Source organism: Corythoichthys intestinalis, chromosome 13 (genome assembly GCF_030265065.1).
Source record: "Corythoichthys intestinalis isolate RoL2023-P3 chromosome 13, ASM3026506v1, whole genome shotgun sequence".
In the NCBI taxonomy this organism is placed as follows: domain Eukaryota; kingdom Metazoa; phylum Chordata; class Actinopteri; order Syngnathiformes; family Syngnathidae; genus Corythoichthys; species Corythoichthys intestinalis.
This window is the reverse complement of record NC_080407.1, coordinates 1,237,517-1,262,985: the sequence shown is the minus strand read 5'-3', so window position 1 is coordinate 1,262,985 and position 25,469 is coordinate 1,237,517. Positions and strand designations below refer to the sequence as shown.

General features: G+C 43.8%; 2 protein-coding genes across 6 annotated transcripts; one reads left to right on the top strand and one right to left on the bottom strand.

The window, feature by feature from the left end:
• Positions 1-1,378: 1,378 nt before the first annotated feature.
• On the bottom strand, positions 1,379-6,490 carry parpbp (PARP1 binding protein). Of its 2 annotated transcripts, none has more exons than XM_057856184.1 (10): positions 6,396-6,490; positions 5,948-6,103; positions 5,517-5,756; positions 4,738-5,004; positions 4,462-4,616; positions 3,763-3,934; positions 3,514-3,695; positions 3,367-3,448; positions 1,859-2,012; positions 1,379-1,781 (listed from the first exon to the last, which is right to left on the bottom strand). In XM_057856184.1, the coding sequence occupies exons 2-10, from the start codon at positions 6,095-6,097 to the stop codon at positions 1,558-1,560; spliced, it is 1,626 nt and encodes a 541-aa protein (XP_057712167.1). In that variant the 5' UTR covers positions 6,098-6,103; positions 6,396-6,490; the 3' UTR covers positions 1,379-1,557. The 2 variants fall into 2 exon arrangements, with proteins under 2 accessions (XP_057712167.1, XP_057712165.1); XM_057856182.1 differs by having other exon boundaries at positions 5,948-6,099.
• On the top strand, positions 2,175-22,312 carry nup37 (nucleoporin 37). Of its 4 annotated transcripts, XM_057856186.1 has the most exons (11): positions 6,559-6,783; positions 7,296-7,703; positions 8,424-8,674; positions 8,736-8,857; positions 11,061-11,133; positions 11,496-11,590; positions 17,425-17,515; positions 20,470-20,651; positions 20,727-20,777; positions 21,202-21,295; positions 22,130-22,312. In XM_057856186.1, exons 3-11 carry the CDS (start codon positions 8,483-8,485, stop codon positions 22,241-22,243), a joined length of 1,014 nt encoding a protein of 337 aa, XP_057712169.1. In that variant the 5' UTR covers positions 6,559-6,783; positions 7,296-7,703; positions 8,424-8,482; the 3' UTR covers positions 22,244-22,312. The 4 variants fall into 4 exon arrangements, with proteins under 4 accessions (XP_057712170.1, XP_057712169.1, XP_057712168.1 ...); XM_057856187.1 differs by lacking the exons at positions 6,559-6,783; positions 7,296-7,703 and adding an exon at positions 2,175-2,351; XM_057856185.1 differs by lacking the exon at positions 7,296-7,703 and having other exon boundaries at positions 6,560-6,783.
• The last annotated feature ends 3,157 nt before the right edge of the window (positions 22,313-25,469 follow it).

Below are 25,469 nucleotides of genomic sequence, written 5' to 3'. Positions count from 1 at the left end.
TTTTCGAGGAACTTTCCGACGACCGCAAAGCGTCGGATTTGTCAGGATTTGGCCGTTCCCGGAACTTTAGGCCCAAATGCGGCTTTGGTTTTCGCAAGAACTGAAGCGTCCTGGAAGTTTAGGTGGAAACGCTGCTTTGGTATCAGGAAATAAAAGCCTTTACAACCAGCCCAAAGTCAAAATCTAGGCAAAAAGATGACATTTTAATCTTATCTACTGGCTTGCGTCATTATCCTGGCAGAAGTCCTGCTGGTTAGCATTCACGGCATCTATTTTGTGCTGGATAATGAAGCCCCCACTTCTAACCGGCACCTTGTGCCCCTTATTACAACCATGCCAAGAGACAAAATAACTCCATTCAGTCACCAATCAAAGGAAGTCTGACCCTCACGCTGACCTTCAGCCAGACATCTCCTCAGGAGACCGTGACGCCCCTCCATAAAAAGCCGTCGGCTTCGTATCGCAGACCAGGTGAGCGCATCGGCGTCGCGCATCGACATGTCCTCCGTCCGCCGCGTCGTTATCGCTCTTCTGCTCTTCTCCGGCCTTAGCGGACGATTGGTCGCCGGGACCCAAGACGACGGCGACGAAGAGGAGCTGCCGGTGGACTACAACGCCGCCCTAAGGAGGAACTCCATGTGGGATGTCGCGGATGAAGACGGAAGCCCCAAAGTCGTCTTCTTGGTAAGTAGAAGAAAACAAATTCAGGATAATTGAATTATCTAGATTTTGATATTGATAGTCAATTTAAAAATATTTCCTTTTAAAAGCAACTCCGATTCTTCTATCACTGCCAATGAGTTGTTATTGTGAATGGAAAGAAGTGCAAGTAGTCTCTTCCCGTCAGGACACGAAGCGAAGATCGTCCCGTTTCCGGGGGTTCAACCGCCAACCTTCCATAATGGACGATCCACGCTGGAGCCACAATCCTCCCACGGAGACCCTGGACCGCCGGGACACTGACATCGAAAGTGAGTGCGAAATGTTCTCAGCCCATCGCTAAACCTTCCAGCCAACATGCTCCCTGTGTGTTTTCTCTCCACAGTGTTGCGGTGTATGATCGGAAGAGTGTACCGACCATGCTGGGGAGGGGCATAACTGTCTTCTTCTTTGAGCATCCTTAACTGCCATTGATGGACGATAGCTGCCATTGATTATCGATAGACGTCTAATCTATTTGGACTGGGATGGGCTGGCAGCGATCTTATCCCTTGCCAGTCCAAATGGATTGGACCTCTATCACCGCCAACTGAAATATGATCATTCAATGTCAGCCATCCCAGTGAAAATGGATTAGATGTTTATTGATGTCAATGGCAGAGAATGACTTAAGAGTCAAGTGTGTAAAACAAAATAAAAGTTTATTGAAATGGAACTCTGCAAGGTATTTACAGTGTGGTTTCATCCGTAGGCTCACTTGGAGCAGCCAAAATGCTCCCAAAAACTGAGACAAAAAACATGTGGGCCGTCACAGGTGATGTAACACATTGCTAGTACAACAGGTTTGGCTCTGAACTCAGAGTGTGACATGATTCTGCGTAAAATCCTAAAATGTGTTCAGACTCTGAAGAAGCTCGTGATTGTTGCCTGTCCCGCAATCATCTTCTTCTTGTCAGTTTTTACCCTAGTTTTTATCAGCTGTTTCTTCTTCTGCGGAGGCTCGTTTTCCATTTCCGCGTCCAACCGTATCCTCTTCTTTGACGTAGTCTTGACCGATTCCGGTCGGGGGCGGGCGTTCCCGCTCCTTGAAACAAGTGGGGGCACGATCTCGGAAGGTTCGGCTGGAAGAAACATTAGGTCGGTGAAGGGTAAACTGGCGGTCGATGTTAAAATTTTTTTTTAAAAATGGACGTTTTACCTGTGGTCGTGGGTGCGTTTTTGGGTTTGGGTGCCGGGTGTACGCAGGTGGGCAATTGGCTCGAGCTCGGGAAGTCCAGAACGCGATTGAGGGGCCGTTCTTCTTCGTCCCGGTAGGTGCAGGCAAACTGAGATCGGATGGCTCGGGGTCTCGTCTCAATATGTTTGGGGAAAAAAATATTTCATTGAATAACATTTGAAGACTTTTCTGGATTTGCATGCATATTTCTTTCTAGAAGATGGCTATCGATTTCAAATGAAAGCCAACACGCAGTCAAGGCCGAATGCCACCATTTTGGCACCCTTTGAACTTTGGTGTACTCTCTTGTGTTGATTTTGAACGACGGCCTATCCGCTGATCGTGTGCAGTCTGTCCTGCAGTCCAATTTCATTGACAACTGTAAGCTAGCCAGAAGATGAGTTCACTTGAAACCTGGTTAGGCACAAAGTCAAGGTCCAGTCCCTGAACCAAGTCAAGATTTGTCAAGAACCAGGTAACGGGAATGAAAACTCACTTCCACATGGGGTTTTGGCTCACGTTTTTGGCCTGAAAACACAATGTCTTTTGACGGGGAAACCTCTGGAATCCCTGTCCAAAAAAGTCGAGGAAGCGGCGGGACGCCCGGGGACCATTACCAGAGGACATCTGCTGGCGGCATCGCATCAAGGCGCAAAATGAATTTAGCATACGCTCTGCGTTCTGCGGTCGTTCGCACGGCCGGCGCGTCAGCTGCAACAATGTGGATTGGGTGCACTGATGTGCTTGTCTTACAGTGCCATTGACGCCGCTAGATAGGGTTGCCACCTGTCCCTTGAAATAAGGAACGATCCGAAACTGGGATTTAAATGCTGCGTTCCGTATTGAACTAATGCAGAATATAATTGAATAGATACATTTCTATGCATTTTAGGAGTCTTGGGGATGTCCCTTTTTTTCTCTGCCTGTACAGCTTTGGGCACGAGGGGGGCGTCCCGTATTTCTTATTTCTGAAAGGTGGCAACCCTACCGCTAGACAGTGTATTTTTGACAGGGAGGGGCAAATGAACCTTTGTCCCCAGTCTGAAATGCACCGGATGTCTTGTGCTGTCAATGGCAGCTGGTGAGTTAGAGGTGGTGCGGGTCTTCACCCCCTTGGTTTATCTCCCTGGTTTTTACTATAATATGTTTAAAGCGGCGATTGATCGAGGCAACGAGCATGCGTCAGCCAGCTAGGAGCAACAGCGTAGGCCGAGGGGAAGAAAAGGATCGGGTATCTGTTCCTCAGCGTTATTCTCTGTTACCCTGCGCGTTGTCAGCCACGGGTCAGCGTCTATCGGTGGGCTTTGAAGCCCCCTCCCTCTGCAGTAGGCGCTTTTAATGCCGACGGACGGCGGGAAGCGGAAAGGCAGCTGTGCAAACGCTCGGCCGGGAACTCGGAAGTTACTCGGGCGGGGCAAGAATAAACAACCGTGGTGAGAAACAACAGCATGTAAAGACATTATTTGATGTGGCTAGGGTGACCGCGTTACCTCAGGTTTGAGCAGGTTCAGGCGGCTTTGTACTCGCTTTTTCAGGGGTTCTGGAGACGATCCAGCAGGCGCCTCAGGAGACCTGAGGAAGGGGCTCCGTTTTAGGGGACCTCTGAGCTTTTCGGTGCTTTCGGTGATTTGATCAACCTGAACAAGGTGAGAATCGAGGTGCCCGCGCTACCGTCGAGGACGGCTTGTTCTTCGGAAAGCAGGTCGGCCTTGTTGGCGGTCGGCGGCGCCGCGGCTTCGTCGTCGAGAAGAGCCAGCAACACCTTGACCGTGTCTCGACCGCCGTACGCTGTGGCGTGGTTCACGGCGTACGCTTTTGGCTGAAGGGATAAAGTCAAGAACCATATTGAGATGTCAAAAAATCCCATTTATGAAAAGGGAAGTTACCCTGGCAGGACTGATTCCGCTTCCTTCTCCGTGTGCCGTGTCCTTTTGGACTTTGCAGATTTCCTCCTTCAACAGGTTGGCCGTCTCTTCCGTGGCGCAATTAAAGTCTCGAAAGTCACAACCCTTTGCCAGAACCCCGCGGATGGTGCACAACAGCTTGGATCCGCAGACGCTGGAAGGGAAATGATAGACGTCCAATCACGTGGCTCCAATTCCAAACTCTTTAAAAGAGTTTATCACTAGTAGAGATTCCGGTCCATTTGAACTGGGAGAGCTGCCATCCCTCCCAGTTCAATTGGATCGAGGACATCTATCATCGTCAATGGCAATCAACGAGTTAAGTGGATTACATATTGGCGCCGCTGAGGGTAAATACCCGATAAAGGGTTCGCGAACTCTCAGCGGAAGGTGTTAGCGCACGAATAAACGCGGAACGCACGCGCGCACTTGCTGACAGTCCAAGTTCATTCGTGTCTCGTGAACCGAGAGCCCCGACGTGTTGCTGCGAGCTGCCTGCCCCCTCACAGGATCTGAAGGCTAAATCATTCCTGATAAGCACTTGTGTTGTGGCGCCAGACCTGCGTTGCTGGCCAACATCAGAATACAAGCACACTGAAGTATTTCTGTTTATTTGTATTGTGCGAGCTGCCGTTCTTCTTCACGATTACTCAGAGAAAGAAAACACGCTGAGACAGGTACCCGGGGTCCGGTGTCTCCCCAAGGATCTCCTGCAGGCTGTCCAGGAAGTGGACGAAGGCGGACAGACCCTTGATGTGGTTTCTGAGCGGGTCCGAGGGCGCCGGCGCGTAGCCCTTGCCGCCGAGCTGGATGGCCCTCACGAATGATGTCACTGCCTGAAGATGTGGAGAACCTAGTTAACTCTTTGATGGCAATAGACATGTGAGAGAGAAACTTTAAAGACTTTAAAATCGTCATCTTCAACGCCACTGGAAGTGTCGAGCCCGAGTCGCGTACCAAAAACAGGGACATGCCGCTCCGGCTCGCCGCGTGCCTGACGTCGGCGAACGTCTGTCGGCCGAGCGCACGGGCGGGAACATTCAGCGTGAGCGCCACCGCCAGGTCGTCCTTGGCGTTGACCAGTAAGCTTAGGTAGGAGAGAAACACTCTCCTAACCACGGATTTGACACGAGAGCCGCACGTTCGGACCGTTGGGGGCGGCGTTGACGGGACGGACGCGTCCGAGACGATCGTGCTGCCTGACAGGAAGTCGTAGAGCTGGGCCTTTGCAAAATAAAAATGAAAAAAAGGTCAACTTTTACATTGAAGTTACGTCTACAGCAGACAAAGATGGTCTTTCTAATCACTACAGGAACAAAGTTATATTTTAAAAAGTTGTGATCTCACGAGAAGAAAGTCATATTTTTTCAACGTAGTCGTAATATTTGGATGTGAAAGTATAACGAGGGCCATGTTGACAAGCGAATTCCAAAATTACAACCTTCCACTCTGAAAAAATGCCTTTATTTGCTCAGAAAAGAACTTTAGTCTCAGGATAATAAAATTAGGACTAATAATACGCCTTTTGTTCTAAACCAAAACACATGACGGTTTCATGCAGGGATGTCAGATTTATGTGTCACAATCTGTGTGATCCAGATCAAAGGTTCCGAGAAAATCGACTCTCCCAGAACTAAATTTAACTTTAAGATCTACTGCAAAATATTAGTAAATACTTGAATCAGGGGTGGGGGGAGCTCCAATGTTCCTAGTGCCTCTCCAGATGTTTTACTCACAGGACCGACAAGCTCTTCGGGGTCCGAATCTCGCCTGATGCTTCCGTACTTGACGACGACGTGGACCAGATCCACGGCGTTGGAGCGCTTCAGAAAGGCCTCGTAGGCCTTCGCGATGGCGTCGCGTCTCTCGGCTCGTGAGGCCTCGTCGTCAGGGGGCCTCAGGCCCAGTCTGTCCGCCAGTAAGTCTTTCCACGCCAGCAGAACGTCGCTGAGGGCCGCTTGGAACTCTCCGCTTTGCTGTCACCGAGAGAAAAAACAGCCAGAGCTGCAATTTGTCAGTGGAAACGCAATGACAGGCTCTCGCACACACGCTGATTCTGATGACTTTATTAGTTCCGGTAAGGCAATTTGGGAATATGTTAGAGCGTTCCGGTCTTGCGTGTGAGAGGTAATGGATGTCTTCAGCTTTTTTACTGGATTGTACTCACTTGTTTGTTGACTTGGGCCACAACCAGCTGCAGCACCATCAACATGGCATCGGCCCCGTGCACTGTGGTCCTCTCAGAGTCCGGCGAGCGGTGGCTCTCTCGCCGAAAAATTCTCAGCATCTGCTTCAAACCCTCACCGATGGCCGCCATTGCTCACTGAAACCACAAATTCACTTTTTTTACTAATTGCATTTAATTCCATTGACGGCGATACATGTCCAATCCGTTTGGAGTGGGCTGCTGGCAGCGATCATTCCATTCCGTGCAAACCTCGCACCCCGCATGGTTTGGACGTCTATTGCCGTCAATAGCACCAAAACATGATCATTCAATGTCATTTTCTTCTAGATGACACTCATCAACACTAAAATACCTAATATTTTTAAAATGTAAATATATTATGTAAAACAATGTGAATTGATTTGAATTGTTGCTCGTATAAACTTACCTGCAATTTTTTGTAAATTCAACCCTTAAAGCACCCACAAGGTCCACGGAGAAGAAAGCAGCTGATTTAAAAATTTAAAGCCGGTGACGTACAACTAACTAACCAATCGTCTTACAGGAGACCGTAACAACGTTTTATAGCTCAATTTTTAACTAGCATATCATTTAAAACACGAGGTTATGTTCTCAGCCATGCTAATATTTCGAACACAATCTATAAAAATTCAATAAAGTGGTTCTGAGAATACATTTAATCGTTCTTTTATTAAATTAGTCACTGATATACCCCCCGAGTTTGTGCCATAGTGGTAGATTCCGGCAGAAAACCCGGAAGACTTTGACGGGACGCACACGCGCTTCTTTTGACAAGGGAGCGTTCTGAGATAAAGGTAAAATATGAATATTTGGTCTTTCTTTATTTTGTCGCAATTCAAATGTGAAACTAAAGGGAGCTTTCATCGATTTTGGTGCGCACGGTAAAGTCTTTAAAACGGCTTACAAGTCTGAATTTTGAATGTCTTGTTGTGTGTTATTGAGAGACATCAGTGTTCATGTATTTTACAATAAAGACACTTTACGGGATTTTTAGAGTTAGAATAGAAGGTCCTTATTGTCATTTTACAGAGTACAACGAGATTTAAAGCCCTGCCATAACGTGCGTCGCATAAAACATAAGTACAATGATGCTAATATAACAACACAGGTTACAGGCTACACAAACTGGGAATAAAGTGAATAAGTGACTAGCAGCAAGGGGTAATATATTGTATATATATTTATAATGTATGACAATTTACAGTACTTAGACTAGGAGGGAGATGGCTGACTTGATATGATGCAAATGACAGTTTGTGGACAGATCATTTTTAGTTCATTTTAAAAACTTTTCTACTTCATGCAGGCTCCACCAATGCCCTGAGGAGAACAGAGCCCTGACATTTTAACTGAGACTGCCTCCCATTTTTCTTCAACAAAGAGGATTCGGTTCTGTGTTTTATTTTTAACGAGGGGACCGCCTTGCGCTCTGTTCCACTTGTATATTGTGAATGAATGTACTGTATATGGGAGAAAACACAGACAAGACTGAAAAAGCAGTTTCTGCTCTTGCACTCCTCTATAAAAGAAACTGCTGTATTTTAAGCCAAAAGAACTGTTGTGTTTGATGGAACAATATGTCTATATGCTGCCATAGCAGATTCATGGCGCATGAAGCGCCCAAACTATTTTTAATTTGTCCGTTTTACCCTGGAAACCCCCGTTTACAGATGTCGTGCAACCGCTTTTGTTTCAACCCAGCCATAAAACGAAGGTAATTATATTTATGATTCAAAATGTCATTTTTAGCTTAGAATCATTAATTGATGTCTAATATTTCGTTTAAAAAAAAAAAAAAACTTATTCACTCACATATTTTAAACTTTTAGACAAATAACGTCAAAATGAAAAAAATGGTGTCTGTAAAAAAGTCACGGATATCTACCTCATAACTATCGCTTAATTGTATTTTTTTCTTACCTGTCGCATTTTCTCCGATATGTTAGATGATAAATAATAGATTCAAACAAAGAAAAATTGAAAACAACTTTTAAAAGGGTAAATATATGAAAAAGAAAATCTCGACCAGTCCTTGATGTCTGCGATTTCTGCATCGCGACCTTTGTTATATTACCATGTTCATCCATAAAACCCCCCAAAAATTCACCTGTGGCCATTCACAGCTGTGTCTTGACACTCGGTGATACATGCTACATTGAGTTTTTGTAGCGAAACAAGGTAAGTACGCGATAATATCTCGTTAAAGTCATGGTGTCTGTAATTCTGCTCTTGCGTTCTCACACCTCCAGATAGGGTTTTGATGTTTCAAAAATCGCCCTCCTGTTCAAAAATCTTCTTCCCCCAGAAAATTGAGATTTTAAGCTTTCCAATGATGTATCACACATGCATATCGGACAATTTAGAAATTTGGCCAAATTGGGGGTCTCGGAGCAGAACTTCAAGTCACCTGAGTGTTTTCCGCCATATGTTTCAGTGGCTGATGTCCAAGATGAGCTTTGGCAAGACGGTGGGCGGAGGGGGCGACGCCAGCAGATGTCCCAGCTACACGGTACCGTGCGACAACTACGTCCACGCGGTGGAGTTCAGTCCCTTCGCTTCCGGCACGCCCGCCTCTCTGCTGGCCTACAGCTGCAACCAGTACGTGGTGGTGGCCACCTGCCTATTCCAGGCGAGTCATCGGCACCGAGCGACGATATTCGTCGTTGTCGGTTTAATTTCGAAAACGTGAGCGGCATCCATTTGGTGTTGTTTTGTCTTGGGATGATGAAATGAAGTCATCCTTCAGGAGGAGGACATGAACGTGGAGGGAGTGGAGTTCAACGTTGTCCGTGCGTTTCTTCACGAACTGCCAGTGGATGCGCTCGCCTGGAGCCCAGAGTCCCATCTGGACCGGATTCCCATGATCAGGTAGTGAGATTTTTCTTGACTCAAGTAGTGCAATTCTTAGCTGATTATTTGCTTGAAACAAGTCGATTAGAGTCTCCTCTCTGTTCATTTTTGGCTGTTTTTTTTTTTGCAGAGGATAAAGAATAGATGATTGTGAGCCCTTGTATTCATTCTTCAGGGTCGGAATTTACCCAAAATTTGGTTATTCTGTGTATTAATTAGGAGTGGGAACCTCTTTGTACCTCACGATACGATACGATTTGTGATACAAAGCTCACGATAACGATGATCTGACGATAGAGCGATAAAACGATTTTCGATACATTGGTCAGGAAATCATTCTAGAATATTCTACAAAAAAACTAATAAACAGAAAAACAAACTTCTGCTGTGAATTGGAATGAGTTTATCACTAGTAGACGTCCAATCTGTTTGAAGTGGGAGGGATGGCAGCGAATGAACGAATGGCCGTCAGTGGCAGCCAATGAGGTAATTTTGTACTGCGTTGTTTCACCACAGGGTGTGCTTTCGTGTATTTTATGTCGTTTTGAAGAAGAATAAGAAAGTTAAAAGAGGCATTAGCGGCCTGTTCTCAACTTCTCCCTCACTGCACTTTGGCTCTTATGGAGAGCACGTTCGCTCATGTGTTCGAAATAAATGTTAGCTGACATGCAAAGTAGCAAGTGAACTGTAAAACTAGCGAGCTTAGTTGCGTGAAAAACACGGGAGAGCTAAGTTAAGCTAACGAACAGCTAAGCGATGCTAAACGGCGCTAAATGAAGCTAAGCGACTGATACGCAGTCCGTCGTCGTGGAACAGTCCATTGTAGTGCGTGTGTGTGGGGGAGAGAAAATATAAATGCAGCATTCTAATGGCTTTCTTTTTTGTTTTGTTATTTGTTTGTTTGGTATGCTGACAGAATTATGACGAATAGTTGGGGATGCTGCTGGGTCCGGTGGCCCAAGCCCTTGCTCGTTGGGGCAAGGGCAGCTGGTTGGGGGCCCCCTACTGGTTGGGGGCCTAAGGTGATCGCCTACTTTGCCTGAATAGTAGATTCGCCTGTGCATATCGATAACCTTTTGGGATACAAAGTATCACGATATAGCACCATTTCGATATTTTGTCACACCCCTAGTATTAATGCTCTTCACATATGCGTCAGTGTTACGTAAGCGCAAATACGAGATGTCAGACAAGCGTCTTGATGTCCAGATTGCGATTATTCATTCATAACTCCATCCAGGACAAGCAGCAGCTGTGTTGAAGTAGCGTTAGACGGCAGCACTTTCTCTTCCGCTAATTGGCCGGCCAGGTCAGAGGGTCCCGGCGTCAGCGCGCCGTCGTTGCATAAGGTCCCGAGCGCGTTTGTTATTGCCCTGATGGCTAGACGCTGAAGCTGCCAGGAAAGACATCAGGATTGACTTATTATTTATTCGGAATATACAATGAGAGCTGAGGCAAAATAAGAAAAGCATCATAAATCTCACTTTTGCTGGGCAGATGAACTCTTTCAGTGAAAATTGACGGTGATAGACGTCATTAATTTGAACTGGAAAGGGCTAGTAGTGATCGGATGGTTGCTGCTAGCCCTTCCCAGTAAATATGGGAAGTCAGTGACAGCAGATGACTTTATGTAATACCTCAAAATGGAAAGTTATTGCAATGGCATGGACGTATAAAGACGTAAATGACATCGACGTACATGGCGGTCAATGGCGTTGACGTAGATCGCCATCGACCCACTCAATCTAACCCTAGCCGTAACGCCAATGGGTACGTTTTTGGCAAAAGTGTAAACAACTTTTGTGCGCTTTGCTATCCCCAAATTTTTTGTAGGTATGGTATTTTTGAGTTTCTACAGATTTTTCCTGCACTGTTACCTTTTCGTGCCGCATAATTTGAGCACTTCCCATTGTTTGACATCCATCACTTTGCTTTGACATCCCTCATAATAACATCCTAATGTGCGGCCCGCGCCGACAACATCTCTTGCCAATTCTCGCGTTGTGTGTTTTGCCTGTCAGTGTAATTGTGTGAATAATAACGCTGTGTCTGATTAGAGGAAAGCGGGGGAGAGAATCCTTCTTGTTTCTCTCTCGTATTTACATTAGCGTGCAATTACAGCCTTAAAGTGCGTTTTTGGAGTGACGTGCTTTTTTTCCCCCCGCTTCATTCGTGTGTGTGTTTGCTACGTTTTCACACGCCGTCTTCTGTGTCTTTGCAGAGTTTGCACGGCGGCCCCCGACGGTAAAATTAGACTGTTGACGTCGGACCTTCAGGATCGACTCGAGGTCAAGGTACGTTTTCGGCGCCATTGACGTCCAATCCAAAAACGGAATGAAACTCCTTAAGTGAGTTTATCACGAGCAGACGTCCAATCCATTTGAAGTGGGAGAGTTGGCAGCGAATGAACCCTCCCACTTCAAATGGATTCCTGTCATAAATGCTAGCCGACGAGGTATATTGATTTTGAACTCATTGGCTGCCTTTGAAAGTGATAATTCTTTACAGAAGATAAAGAATAGATGCTCAAAAGGTTATATAAGACATGGGAGTTTGATGTTTTCCATGAATTTTCCTCGAACCTTTAGGTGTTGCTGTGCCAAAATGTTTCACCGTTTGATGGTATTCCCCTGAAAAAAATTGTCTCTCTCCCAAGGAGATGGAGGGCCACGGCGGCTACGTTAATCATTTGGTGTTCGAGCCCAGCGAAGGGAAGCAAATCGCTTCCGTTGGAGATGACCACACATGCAGGTTTGCGTTTTTTTTGTTTTTGTTTTTCCTTTTCTTTTTTTCCCGCTGCTTACGTACGCTACGTTCGGGGCCCCCGGTTTCTGGTTTGGAGTTCTGTTCTTCTTCTTCTTCTGTTACGGGTTCAGAAAGTCCCGGCCGTGTTTCCACAGTGAAACGTGACGCTAAGCACAACACGCTCCGCTGTGACCGTGCGTAAGCGTCGAGCTGTTTTGCGAGCTAATTGCTCAAATATGGAAATCCAATTAGCCGCAGAAGGTTTTTCGCTCTCTCCGGGATGAGTGCGGAGGGGGGCATTAGCGCCCCCCCCCCCCCAAAAAAAAAAAAGTGCGAGAAGGAGTAGCAAGGGTCACCTCCGGGACACGCCCCCGGAGAGGGCCCCACGACGGCCTTTCTTGGGCTTGTCAGCGGCTTTTTAGCTGCTTGTTTTGCTGCTAATGTTTCCATCCACTCGCAGCCGGAGAGAGAGAGAAAAAAAACCACAAAGCAGCACAAGACGCACGAGGAAGAGGATCAAGCTTCAGCCCTCTTAGGCAAACTAAACCTTTGGATAGGACAGATGTGACAGATGGTGTCGGAACAGAGCTCGTTTGAATGTTTGCTGTTCTCCCAAACCCAAGTTCTCTGAAAAAGCGGGTCGAGACTTTGAAAAATCTGGTGACATTTTGTCCCAAAAGGCGAGCAGTGATGCTTATCGTGGCTTTGATTGCGAGCTTTCATTTAAAAAGCCATTTGGACACTGCGAAGAAAACATTTCATGTTTTTTGTCTTTACAGGCAAATTTTGTCTAATATCGTCAATGGAAATGGTGTACTCTTCCAATTTTTTTGGGTGGTGAACTCAAAAGATGAAGTCAAATACAATGTCTATTTAAGTCCTCTTTTCCAGTCGTTTCCTTTCATGTAAAAATAACACTGACACACAAATGGCCTTTTGATGTAAAAATAGCCATTTTTGTTCCTAAATACATATGGCAAATGGATGGCATCATCACATCAAATGGCTTATTTTCACTTAACAGTCTATAGCAGTGCTTCTCAATTATTTTCTGTCACGCTCCCCCCAACCCAAGAGATATAAACGTTTCACGCACCCCAACTGTCTCTCTGCCTGTAATGTAAATAGTATCATTTGTCTCTAAATGTATTATTATAAGTACACTTCTGCATAACGTTGTGTCTTTATTAATATTAAAGGGGAACAAGTAATGTAGATCAACTTGCAATAAAGTGTAAGTTCATTAACATTGTTTTGTTTGTAACAGAAAAGACTTAAAACACATCAATGTTGCCTGGATTTTAAAAAAAGTCACATCCAAACTAGGGCTGAACGATATTGGAAAAAATTAACATTGCGATTTTTGGGGTGTTTGCGATATATTGCGATATGCAGTATGTTGTGATAATAAAACTAAAAGAATTTTCACCAGACTTGAACAGCTCAGTTTGGGAAGACTTTGGTTGACTCACTATGACCACACTGTATTCATTAGAGATGTCCCGATCCTATCACATGATCGAAAATGGGCCGATCGCACCATTTTTTCAGAGGGTCGGGATTGGGTTTTTATTAAAGAATATATATTTATCTTTTTCTGCTTCATGCTCAAACAGCCTCTCACGCTCCTTCCTGAAAAGCAGTGGGACCAAACTGTTTTTCTTGGTCCTAATTTTAGCACCAATAAATAGAAGAATACAAGAAAACAGAGCTCGTGTACAGATACAGAAATGTCATTTTACTGACTGGTGAAACACAGCACAAGCATAGCACATTGGTAGTTCAAAACATTACCATAAACTGACAATATTTACGGTAATAATATGATTTGACAACTTCCCCAACTTACCAGAATCCAAGAGAAAACAAAACAGATGTGACTTTTCTTTTAAAGGCTGCTGTATAACTTGCTCCTTTCATCATGATGAATAAATGTTTCTTCCATGGATTGATACGGTAAAATGAAAGTGAGAACATAAATCGGAAATCTGAGAGATCATCGCTGTCGACACGACAGTAACAATAGGAACTATTGTTATTTGGGTTTGAGTTTCCCGAGGGACAGATATAGTTGACGGACACACACAGGAACGTCTTTGTTATGGTCTGAGTTTCCGAGCTGCAATGACTCAAATGAGTTCAAGAAACTAAATTCTCTGCTTCATGAAGAGTGAAAAAAGCCGAATTTAACACAGACGAAATCATTAGGCCGATTAGAGTGAAGTATTACCGAAACAAAATGTTGACGTCACGTACAGTAATGGTCGGCAACGGGTCGCCGCGTACGTTTCTTCAACACAAAGTGGCCGTGTCGATAAAAAAAAAATCGGTTTATATATATATTTCTGTCTCCATCCTTATACCCGTTTATAATGCGGACCATGATTTTACAAGTTGATTTGGGGGGGGGGGGGGGGGGAAAGTGCGCGTTATATCCAGGAAATTACGGTAATCATCGTTAAGCTTAGTACACAGTCTGAAGTGTGGCAACCCATTCATTGTGATGTTTGACAGGTTTGTAGCTTTGATCTGGCTAGAGGCGCCTCGCTAGGTCAGTAGCAACCCATTCATTCTGTAAGTGAGAGGCTGTTCTCTGCAGCGCTAGCGTTAAAAAAACAACTGCCGTTTTCAACTGCAGTTTTTCGGTATCGGATCGGGACTGGGTATCGGCATATTCACCAGATCAGGTGACTTGGACTCGGGTATAAAAATATGCTATCGGGACATCCCTAGTATTAGTAGGGGTTTTATTTGTGAATGATGACGATTGGTGTAAAAGGGATCCAGAAAGCAATGTCTCTGCACAATTGCTGCTTTTATGATGAAAAACAAAAATTTACATTAAAAAAATAATTAGCTCGTCCTGCGATCAGACTATTTCGCATGCGCACATTGCGATGACGATGTTCAAACGATATATTGTGCAGGCCTAATCCAAACTGTAAAAATACACTCTCACTTTTTGACCATTTGACATTGAAAAATAAAATTTGAATTGATTAGCAACATTAACTCATGAGGACGATACAGTATGTCAAACAGTTTGACCGAAAAAAGGGACAGTTTTTTATTTTTGCTACAGGCAATATCAGCTCCTATGCTATGTTGTGGGGATTTTTTTTTGTTTGCACTGAGCAACTTGGTATGCCACTTTATATGATCCTAACAGTGCTCACTGGTTTACAGATGTAAAACTGACAAAGCGATTGTTGGCAATATTCGGCACGTTTTCGCAAAAAAAATCCAGCAGCTTATCAGTGTGATTGGGCTCAAATGTCTTTAAATGATAAATGGTGTTATACTTAGTGACATCTCAATTGCTTTGACTTCCTGCTGTCCGTGCAAACATTTTTAGACACAGTTATTAGACTGGTCTTTCCTTGCTTCCATTGTAATAAAATTCAAAGCCAAATGCTACATAAGCTTCGTCATACTTCCTCGTCTAAGCTTTTTATAGCTCCGGTGCCTTTTGCTGTGTGCTCTTGTTTGGTGCAAAAATAATGCGTTCACCCAAAAAATTATAGTTCGTGTCTCTTTCAAAATTTGTAAAATATAAATAAGAGAATATTACCTAATAACTCATGGGCTGGCACTTAAGGCACGGGATGTCCTAATCATTTTGACTGGGAGGGGCGATTAAAATGACGGGAAGATTGTGTGTGCAAACCTTATACAGTAAGTTTAGATTTGTTTTATCGTGTTGAATTAGCCCCATGACTGAAATGTCTGTATCTGTGAGGATGACAACTTTTGCTTTTTGAGAGAGTGCCCGGGCCCCGCCCACGTCCTCCCCTCTCGACACTTTGCTTCTCTTAGCTCAGACGAGCAGTCGGCGGGCCGACGCGCCACCTAAAGAGCAAAAAGGGGAACGACTGGCTCCTGCTGGGATTTAGGGTTGACCGGGTTCACTGTAAACAGCTGACAGGCACCTGCTGCTTTATAGAGAGCGTTGTTTCACTTTTCTCCTTAAATCACATGCAGTGATGTCTTGGCGTCAATGTTATCAACATGCTCATGATGAACTAAAAAAGTCCATGATTACTAAGGTTTTTACAGCCTTACAAAATGTCATTTCTGGAGAAATTGCCAAGGAATGTGTTTATGCAGATGGTAGCTTTTTAACCAGTCACTTAACTCATTGACATACCGTCTAGTGCTGCAACGATTAATCGATTAACTTGAGGATTCGATTAAGAAAAAGAGAAGATTCAAATTAAATTTTGCTGCTTCGAGTATTCGTTTAATTAAAGTGGCGTTGTAATGCTTTATTTTGAAAGTGTTTGCATTTAGTTTTATTGATTTGGGTGGATACACTGCCCCAGTCTGCCTCATTTCACATGGCTGAATCCAGCTGCTCCATGTGAGGACCAACATAAGTTTTTGTTTGAGCTAATGTTTTTTTAATGCATTCATAATTTAGTTTATCGGTATATTCAGCCATTTTTTTGAGGGAATATGTGTCTGAACCATTTTTAATAGCATTCTGAAAAAAAACAAAAACCTTTGCGTTTTATAGCATTTAAGCTAGCGGACTTTTGCTATGTAAGTTAGCCAATTGTTCTTTGTTTTTTTTTGTTTTTTTTTAAGCTCAGGTATTTTAATTTTTCATGTTCCTCATACGAATACTCAATTATTCGAACGAAATAGTTCATCGATTAATCGACTACTCAAATAATCGATAGCTGCAGGCCTACTACCGTCCAATGAGCTAAACAGTGGGGTCACAGAAGGTCAAAGTTATGTACAAGTATGCATGGAGACCGGCCCAGTAGATTTCCATGTTTGCTCCATCTACCCTCAGATGTCCTTTGGCGCGACCCGAGCGTTGCAGCGTTCAGCGGGTCGACGGTGTCGTGTGTCTTTCTTATTTTGTTGTTGTTGTCGACCGCGGAGCCCCGTTTGAAGGGGAGAGCGGCGGACCGCACTTTGGCGCAGCTCGAGTTGCGTGCAACGGCGCTCCTCTTCCACCGGCCCGGCGGTCTGCGGAAAAATACGGCCCGGTCATTGTTTTGCCGTCGTGATCTCGTGAGGGTCAGCTGGGAATATTCTTCCTGGGGAAGGGTGTAATATTGTCAAGTGAAATGGGGCACATCTGCGGGAGGCAGCGTGCGAGGTGACCTCATCCGACAGTTCCCGTCTTTGCAAGCCCCCCCCCTTTTGCCCTCCTCTCCACCTTTCCTCATTCCGAGGCGGTTAACCAGAGATCCACGTCTCTCGGAACCGCATCTCCCCTCCCGTCCAAGTCCATCATGACGTCTGTTGGTGTTTTTTTTTTTTTTTTTGACTGAGCTGCTTTTGCTATCACAAAAGCCTGTTGGCCTGCTTTCCCCAACAGTGATTGTCATTTTCCTACTGTAAAACTAAGTGAAAAGTTCTGTAGTAAAACCGTCAAGTCCGCACCGGGGCAACAATTCCAAGTGTCGTCAGCGCTGTAAAATCAAGTGCCTGTATCCAGGATAGCAAATTTTAGCTCGTGGGGGATATCCAAACTTTCCTTTCTTTCCCACTGAGGGACACATACAGTACATAAAAAGTACTTCAAGTTGTTTTTATGCAATGTGCTAAAAGCAAACACTTGGTCTTATGGAATTTTAAGGTGCTAAATCCAAATCTGACAAAATTAAAACTATACAATGCAGCAGAAAATGAAAAACTTAATGACCAGTGTTATGACTGTTGTTATGTATTTATTTTTCATGTATTAACATCAGTTTCTCATAACCTCCCGGAGTAGTCCATTTTTATAAGAACATGCAGCAGGCCAATTAAAAAAAACTCGTTTTTCTGTATGTTGGCACAAGAATTGTCGATCCAAGGTATTTAGTTGTCATTTCTTCCAGGGTGTGGGACCTGGACGGCAATGAAAGCGCCACGTTCCGACTCTGTTCTCCTGGCATCAGCGTGTGCTGGCACCCGGAGGAAATCTTCCAGGTAGCCGCCGTTAACTCGTTAGCTGCCTTGACGTTATTTCACGAACAAATCCTCACTTTAGAAACCTTCAGTTCGATTTGAACCAGCGTCGTTTTTATTTCGTCAACGACCACTTTTTTTTTTCATGACGATGACGAGCCGATAACGAACGAAAAACGTGTTTTGGTAGACTAAAACATATCGAGACGAATGTCACAAAAAGGCGCGATAGTTTCCGTCACGTGTTCACAATGTGTGACATTTTACGTGTAGTTAACCTGCATCGTCGCAGTGTCTGGTTGGGTGTGCTCGTGAGACGTGCTGTGCACCCCCACTACCCTTCCCTACTCGCCAGTGTGTCGTCTCCAGTCTCCATGCAGGCTTGCACACACGGTAAGATTTGTTTTCTTGGCCAGAGAGAATATGCAACGTTGCTTTAGCCTTCAAAGGTCTGTGCTGAGTGATCATCACCAGTGTTGGGAATAACACTGTTATAAATAACGCCGTTACATAACGGCGTTATTTTTTCAGTAACGGCGTAATCTAACTAATTACTTTTTCCGACTGACGGTCAAAAGTGGTGCGTTACTTACTTTGAATAAATTGAAGTAACTACCAGCCGTAGCGAGTCTACTCTGCTCTGTTTATTTGTCATCCAGGACTTGGGGTGCGTTCGGGTTCATGGCAATGAAAATGGTTGCAAGAATGAAGGAGTTGCCATTTGATACGGTCCATAATGTGCAGGTCCTGAACCCATCCGCAGCAAAACTGTTCGTAGCTTTGTAGCGATTTGTAATTTCGGAATCGCTGATGAGTTTAGTAACATACACCAAACAATAAATACAGCAGAATGTCCATTTCGCGTAGTTGTGGAAGCCCGTCGACATCTTTACTCCATTTGTCTTCGGCTTGCTCGGTCAACATTGTTCACATCCTTAAGTTTGATCACATATCTGTTCTTCGCCTTAGGAACGAGTTTGTCTCTTTATCGAACTGGCAAGTTAAAGTTTAATGTCCCGCAAGCCAAACCTGCTTCCAATATGGCTGCGTTGTTGTCAGATCTCACGTGATTCCCCATTCTGTGACGTAAATGCTCGAGCAGCACACGTACTTCAGAGCCGGTTGTTTATATGTGAATTGTCTCGCCCTATGTTTGTTTATGTGTATTTGATGTTAATAAAGTTTGTTTTAAAAAAAAAAAAAAAAAAGAAAAGAAAAAAGAGCCGGTGTTTTCACACAAAAACCGGAACAGCGCGTGCGGCAAACACACACGCAAAACAGATGCACAGGGATATGATGGCAGAACATTCAAAGGAAAATTTGTCCTTGACGAGGTGGAGATATAAACACTGTTTCAAGTTGGTCGAAATTAAAGGAAAATGTGCATATAAAGTGTCATTTATGTCCCGGGGCAAAGCTTTTGTCGACATCTGTGGTGAGCAATTCAAATCTGCTTATTTTTATTGAACTTCAGGTGTAGGATAAATCTGTTGCTGGCTACCTGTCTGTTCTTCTCTATTCAACTGACTCGAATACTGCTCAGAAAATGTCAAATTCTTTGACATACAACAACTTCTTTTTAAAGTAACGGAAATAGTTACTTTCCCTGGTAACTAGTTACTTTTACTATAGAGTAATTGATGATGATGATTAAACTTTTTTATTTCGAGCATGCACACACAAAAGAAACAAAATTCACTTACTCAGTTACTTTTTGGAAGAAGTAGTGAGTAACTATATCTAATTCCTTTTTTAAAGTAACGTGCCCAACACTGATCATCACACACTAAATGTAACTCATAGCGTTAGCGTATCGTTCACTTTCGCTCAAGGCTAATGCTAACTTTCGGACATTTTTTTTTTTTACCTACAGTTCGTGACGTCCAGGTTGGTATGATTAATTGAAAATAATGTCCTGTTTTCCTGCAGAGTGTGCATTTCCACCAAGTTGGCATTGTCCTTGTAGATAGACGCTACAATATGTGCTCGTCTGTCAATGTTCATTCGAAATGGTTTGAAACTTATCAATTGTAGGGCTGTCAAACGATTACAATTTTTAATCGAGTTACAGCTTAAAAATTAATTAATCGTAATTAATCGCAATTCAAACCATCTATAAAATATGCCATATTTTTCTGTAAATGATTGTTGGAATGGAAATATAAGACACAAGATGGATATATAGATTCAACATACGGTACATAAGTACTGTATTTGTTTATTATAACAATAAATCAACAAGATGACATTACCATTATTAAAATTCTGTTAAAGCGATCCATGGATAGACTTTTAGTTCTTAAAAGATCAATGTTAGTACAACTTATAGAAATTTTATATTAAAACCCCTCTTAATGTTTTCGTTTTAATAAAATTTGTAAAATTTTCAATCAAAAAATAAACTAGTAGCCCGCCATTGTTGATTACCCACAATTACACAATGCTCATGTGCGCTTAAGCCCATAAAATCAGTCGCACCCAAGCACCAGCAGAGGGCGACAAAACTCCAAAAAACACAAGTAATGAGTGGGCATTGCGCTGTGCTGTCATTTTAATCTGTTTGAGCGGGGCATGTGCATTAATTGCGTCAAATATTTTAACGTGATTAATTAAAAAAAATAATTACCGCCCGTTAACGAGATAGTTTTGACAGCCCTAATTAATTGTTAAAGTTTTTTTTTTTTTTTAATTTACAGCAGATGTCTCAAAATTAGACACATTTTGAGATGACTTAAATATGACTAAGACGCCTAAGTATTGTCGTCCAAAAGACTAAAACAAAGATGACAATTAAAAGGGTTGCCAAAAACAACACTGATTTGAACTCTTGCGGTGTCATTGGTGCCGCGAGATGTCCAATCTGCCTTGACATTTGCCCTTCCCGTTCAAAGCGAATTGGAAGTCTCGCACCATCAACAGCACCGAAAGAGTTAGAGCAAAAACGTCAGACGTAGTGACTGTTTTGTCGTCCTCAGCTGATGGTGGCGGAGAAGAAGGGCACTGTCCGTTTCTACGATTTAGTGAGCCAGCAGGCCATCCTGTCGCTGGACTGCGGTCAGTCGCCGCTAAGCGCCGCCGACTGGTGCCTGGCCAACACCGTCAAAGTGGGCGCGGTGGCGGGCGGCGACTGGATCATCTGGGACATCACCCGCTCCAGGTTTGAGCTCGTACTCGCCTCGCCCCGCCCCGCTTTCTAAGACGCTCGAGCCAAAAATTCCACTTGTGTTCGCAGCTACCCGCAAGAAAAAAGGCCGGCGCACAGAGATAAAGCCCAGCAGTTCAAGTAAGAAACTTTTCCTGCCAACATTTTGGACCACCTGTTTTTTCCTCCGGCCTCAGCTGCATTGACACGCGGCAAAAGCACAAAACCGGCATCCCCTTCGCATAAATAACTCTATAAATATCCTTCGTATCGCTCGTTACGTTGTTTGCTCAGCTGATTATTACGAGTACGGCCTGTTTTTAAAGGCTGGACAGAGAGTCGTAATCTCTTGTTTATGCTGTGGATTTTGTGCGAATAAATTTTCGAGATGGCGTGCAAATGGGGCCAAAAATATTGAATATTTTGGAACTATTTCACCTGGGCGGACGTCAACGTGTGAATTGCAAGCAAATATCCTGCTTTGTAGGCCTGCCACCGCAATTGACTTTTGAATGTCGAGTGTTTTATGAAGGGCTGTCGTGTTTTGTTTTGTTTTTTTCCTCAGGTGGTCCCGAGTCCAAGAAAATCTTTTCGCCACCACCGGATGTCTCGGGAAGGTCAACAGTCAGCTTTTGATCCACCATCTTGGCCACCCGCAAGTCAGTGATCAACTTTCGGTGCCGTTGACGTTGATAGACGTCCGATCGTGCGGCTCTTTTCAGCCTTCTGCTGTGAATTTAAATAAGATTATCACCGGTAGACGTCCGATCCATTCGAAACGGGAGAGCTTCCCGGAAAGAATTCTCCCGGTTCAACTGGATTGGACGTCTGTCGCCGACAATGGCAGCCGATGAGTTAAACAGACTTGAGAGGTATACTTTTTCCTATAATATTACCTACCCTGCCAATTTGATTTAAATTGGCTAAGTCGTGATGGCGAGATTCTTTTTCTGACCTCCGTGACCTTTGACCTCATTATCTAAAATGTCACGGCTTTTTCCGTTTCACATTACAAACATATCCTGCAGGGGTGGTAGTAATCCCTTGATTCGTTCTTGAGTTATCTTGGGCACAAACAAACAGACCAAATACATAAGCTCCACCTTCTGTAGGTTTTACCTATCGGCAGAGGTAATGAAAAGGAAAAACTGGAGTAAAGTTGCATTTTTTTTTTTTTTTTTTTTTTTGCTCAGAGACCAAGATCAAACATTAAAATGACATTATATTTTATGACAATAAAATCGCACGCCCAAGCATACTTTGGAGAGAGAGAGAAAAAAAAGTTATAGTCCATTAAATACGGTACATAGTTTCAAAACAAATGATACTCATGAGACTTACTTATATTTATCATGTACACCAAACTCTGGTCATACAATAGAGACGTGCATGCATCATATGTTTCCAATCATGCAGGTAAGCCAGCAGGTAGTTTTTTTTTTTTTAAACAGCTTCTCAGGACGGCTTTTTTTTTTTTTCCCTTCTGATCCCAGCCCGTGACGGTGGGCTCGGTGACGGTGGGTTCGGGCCTGAGCTGGCACCGCACGCTCCCGCTGTGCGTGATGGGAGGCGACCGAAAACTTTGCTTCTGGATGACGGAGATGTAGCGGGAAGCGCGTGCTCTCGCCTGTGCTGCTGTTCTTGTCACGGATTCAATAAAATATTTTTTCTAAGTAGATGCAGCGTGTGCATAGAATTCTGTGGACATGTTGTATTCCCTTTTTTTTTCCCCCCGCGCTCTATTTCCTGCCTGTCGTGTCAGCTTCACCTCATCCGTCTTTCCCGTGAGCACTGATGTGGCAACTTCTTCGCCAATTTCCTCACACTCCACATGAGCGAGATTTTATTGCTTAGGCACACTGTGGATTTCTCCCCCTGAGTGCGCAGCCCTCTTAAAACTTCCTATACCTTCTGCACTTTTCCATCCCCCGATGTCGTAACTCATCACGATATAGCGTTAGCTCTGGGCCAGTCAGGTGCCTGGCAGATTCCCGTCCCGCTGAGGCGCGGCATGGCGATCCGGGCGCTCGCGCATAACTCAACCCGCACCTCTTTGGCTTGTTATGTCATGCCAGTAGTGGCGCAGTTCAAAGGCGAGGGAAGCGCGCCAGCGCCGGTCCGCCGTTTGTTCCCGGCATTCCCCACCCCTCGACACATCCCAAAAAGAGAGAAATATGCTTCATATTTGCCTGATCTCTTCCACGCACTGTGAAGCGTGGAAGTACCGCAGAGAAGCTAAATCACACACTACGTGGCGGGGCATCACGTCGAATGCAGAGAGATTCATTTTATTACCCTGGTGGCCCTTTGAAATGAATGTTACTGTGCAAAACACATCAGGGGTTTTCAGTCAACAGACACATGTACAATGTGCCAAAAGACAATCTTCTGAAGTCTCAATTCAGGGGAAAGTACCTTCTACCTTTCTCATAATGTTTTGCTTTCAATGTTCACATTAGGGGTGTGACAAAATATCCAAATGGTGATATATCGTGATACGTTGTGTCCCAAAAGGTTATCGATATGCTCCTGGCAAGAATCGAGATATCGTTCTAAAAAGGTTTTATCATTGTTTTACGAAATTTCCGGGTCACACTTTTGCGAAATTTCGTTTCCGGGTTCGTAGTGAGTCAGCAACACGCACACTTTTGCGAAATATACCATGTTTATTGTAGAAAAAGGAAGAAAACAAGAACAACAATAACGCTAGATATAGTCACTTCTAAAATCCCCGCGCTACTGTTAAAGCACACAAGATATTCCTTTGAGCAATCAAAACCCGTACCATTGACAAGCGGGCGGAGAGCCGACACCCCGGTAGAGCTGCAGAGGAATACAAGCAAGGGGTCTATATACTAACCCGTAGCCGACTCTAACCGAAGAGGGAAAAAAACCCAGCTCTTATAGTGGTGCATCACATGAGATCAGAGATGGTCAGTCCCCTTACCTCAGATGACGAGCCACTTGCCCATTGTTACACGTGTTTTGACACGTTTTGCAATCACACATCACAAAGACGTCGAAGTGGCGAGGAAAACAAGTTAAAGGGGTTACACATGTTTTGCAATCAAACATCACAAAGATGCCAAAGTGGCCTGCCAAAGTGGCGAGGAAAACAAGGTTACGGTCATAAAAGGGAATCATCATTATATGCTGATACATTCACAAAGGGAATCACCACACTAAGGGAATCATCACAATATGCTGATTCATTCCGGGTCATATTATTTTTCTCCCATCAATCATGTAGAACAAACTCTGATAAAAAGCTTTAAAAATAATGAATTAGTTCAAAAGTGCAACTCTTTACCATTCAGAAACACTAAAAGAAATGAGTAAAAAACATTGTGGTGGTCAGTAAATGTTAATTTTATAGAGCAAAGGCAGGGAAATATATATGGAATCACTCCATTCTGAGGAAAAAAATATGGAATAATGAGAAACAAAGAAATAACAAAACACATCTCTAGTAGCACCACCTCTGGCTTTTATGACAGCTTGCAGTCTCTGAGGCATGGGCGTGATCAGTAATCTTCATTAATTTGGTGCCAACTCTCTTTGCGGTTGCCAGATCATCCATGCAGGATGGAGCCTTGCTGTGGACCATTATTTTTTCAATTTCCACCACAGGTTATCAATAGGGTTGGGATCTGGGCTATTTGCAGGCCATGACATTGACTGAATGAGTCTTTCTCCAAGGAATGCCTTAACAGTTTTAGCTCTGTGGCATGTTGCATTGTCATCTTGGAAATTAACAAACATATTTTCAATGGTAGGGATAAGAAAGCTGTCTAAAATTTCAATGTAAACTTGTGCATTTATTGAAGATTTAACCATAGCGATCTCCCCAGTGCCTTGGTCTGGCATGCAGCCCCATATCATCAAGGACTGAGGGAATTTTGATGTCTTTTTCAGGCAATCATCTTTGTAAATCTCACTGGAACGGCACCAAACAAAAGTTCCAGCATCATCACCTTGTCAAGAATCTGTATTGGACAAGGTGTCAAGAGTCAAGAATCTGCATTGGACTAGGTGACGATGCTGGAACTTTTGTTTCGTGCTGTTCCAGTGAGACCTTAAATGGCCCAAAATTACCTAATTGGCTGGCATTGACTGCCACTGACAGCCATAGACGTTCAATCCGTTTGAAGTGGGAGGGATGGCAGCGAATGAACATTCGTTCATTCGCTGCCATCCCTCCCAATTCAAATGGATTGGACGTCTACTAGTGATAAAGTCATTCCAATTCACAGTAGAAGCTTGTGTTTCTGTTAATTAGTTGTTTGTAGAATATCCTACAATTATTTCCTGACCAATGTATCGAAAATCGTTGTGTCTCCATATCGTCAGATCATCGTTATCGTGAGCTTTGTATCGCAAATCGTATTGTATCGTGAGGTACCAAGAGGTTCCCACTCCTAGTTCGCATGAAGCCTTTAGATTTTAGGGACATATCTCGGCAATAATTTATTAGGAATCTTAGTTTGGCTCCAAAAGAATGCACTTTTCTAAGATTTCCTATTAAACGTGCGTCGTCTCAAGGATTCTTCACCGATGTTTATGTAATTCCTAAAGATTAGTTTTAAAAAGTTGCTCCCTTAATCGGTTTGTTAGCATGGCCCAAAAGCTATGAACAGATTTTCAAGCAAAGGTTCAGCATGACTCGAGGGTCGTAACATTGGCTTATTCTATGTAAACCTTGGCAATGTTTGAGTTTACTGGCAGCGATCGCATTTGCCAGAACAATCTTTCAGTCCAAAGCCATCAGGCACTCTGTGGTTTACGGCCTCCTACCGAGTCATCTTAGTCTTCTTGACATCTAATTACCCTGAA

Coding starts and splice junctions, on each gene's coding strand:
- parpbp (XM_057856184.1), bottom strand. CDS start 6,097: ATGGCGGCCATCGGTGAGGGTTTGAAGCAGATGCTGAGAATTTTTCGG. Junction 3,696..3,762: donor GCGGAATCAGTCCTGCCAGG/GTAACTTCCCTT, acceptor TTATCCCTTCAG/CCAAAAGCGTACGCCGTGAA. Junction 1,782..1,858: donor AAACGCACCCACGACCACAG/GTAAAACGTCCA, acceptor TGTTTCTTCCAG/CCGAACCTTCCGAGATCGTG.
- nup37 (XM_057856187.1), top strand. CDS start 8,483: ATGTCCCAGCTACACGGTACCGTGCGACAACTACGTCCACGCGGTGGA. Junction 17,516..20,469: donor ACCCGGAGGAAATCTTCCAG/GTAGCCGCCGTT, acceptor TGTCGTCCTCAG/CTGATGGTGGCGGAGAAGAA. Junction 20,778..21,201: donor GATAAAGCCCAGCAGTTCAA/GTAAGAAACTTT, acceptor TTTTTTCCTCAG/GTGGTCCCGAGTCCAAGAAA.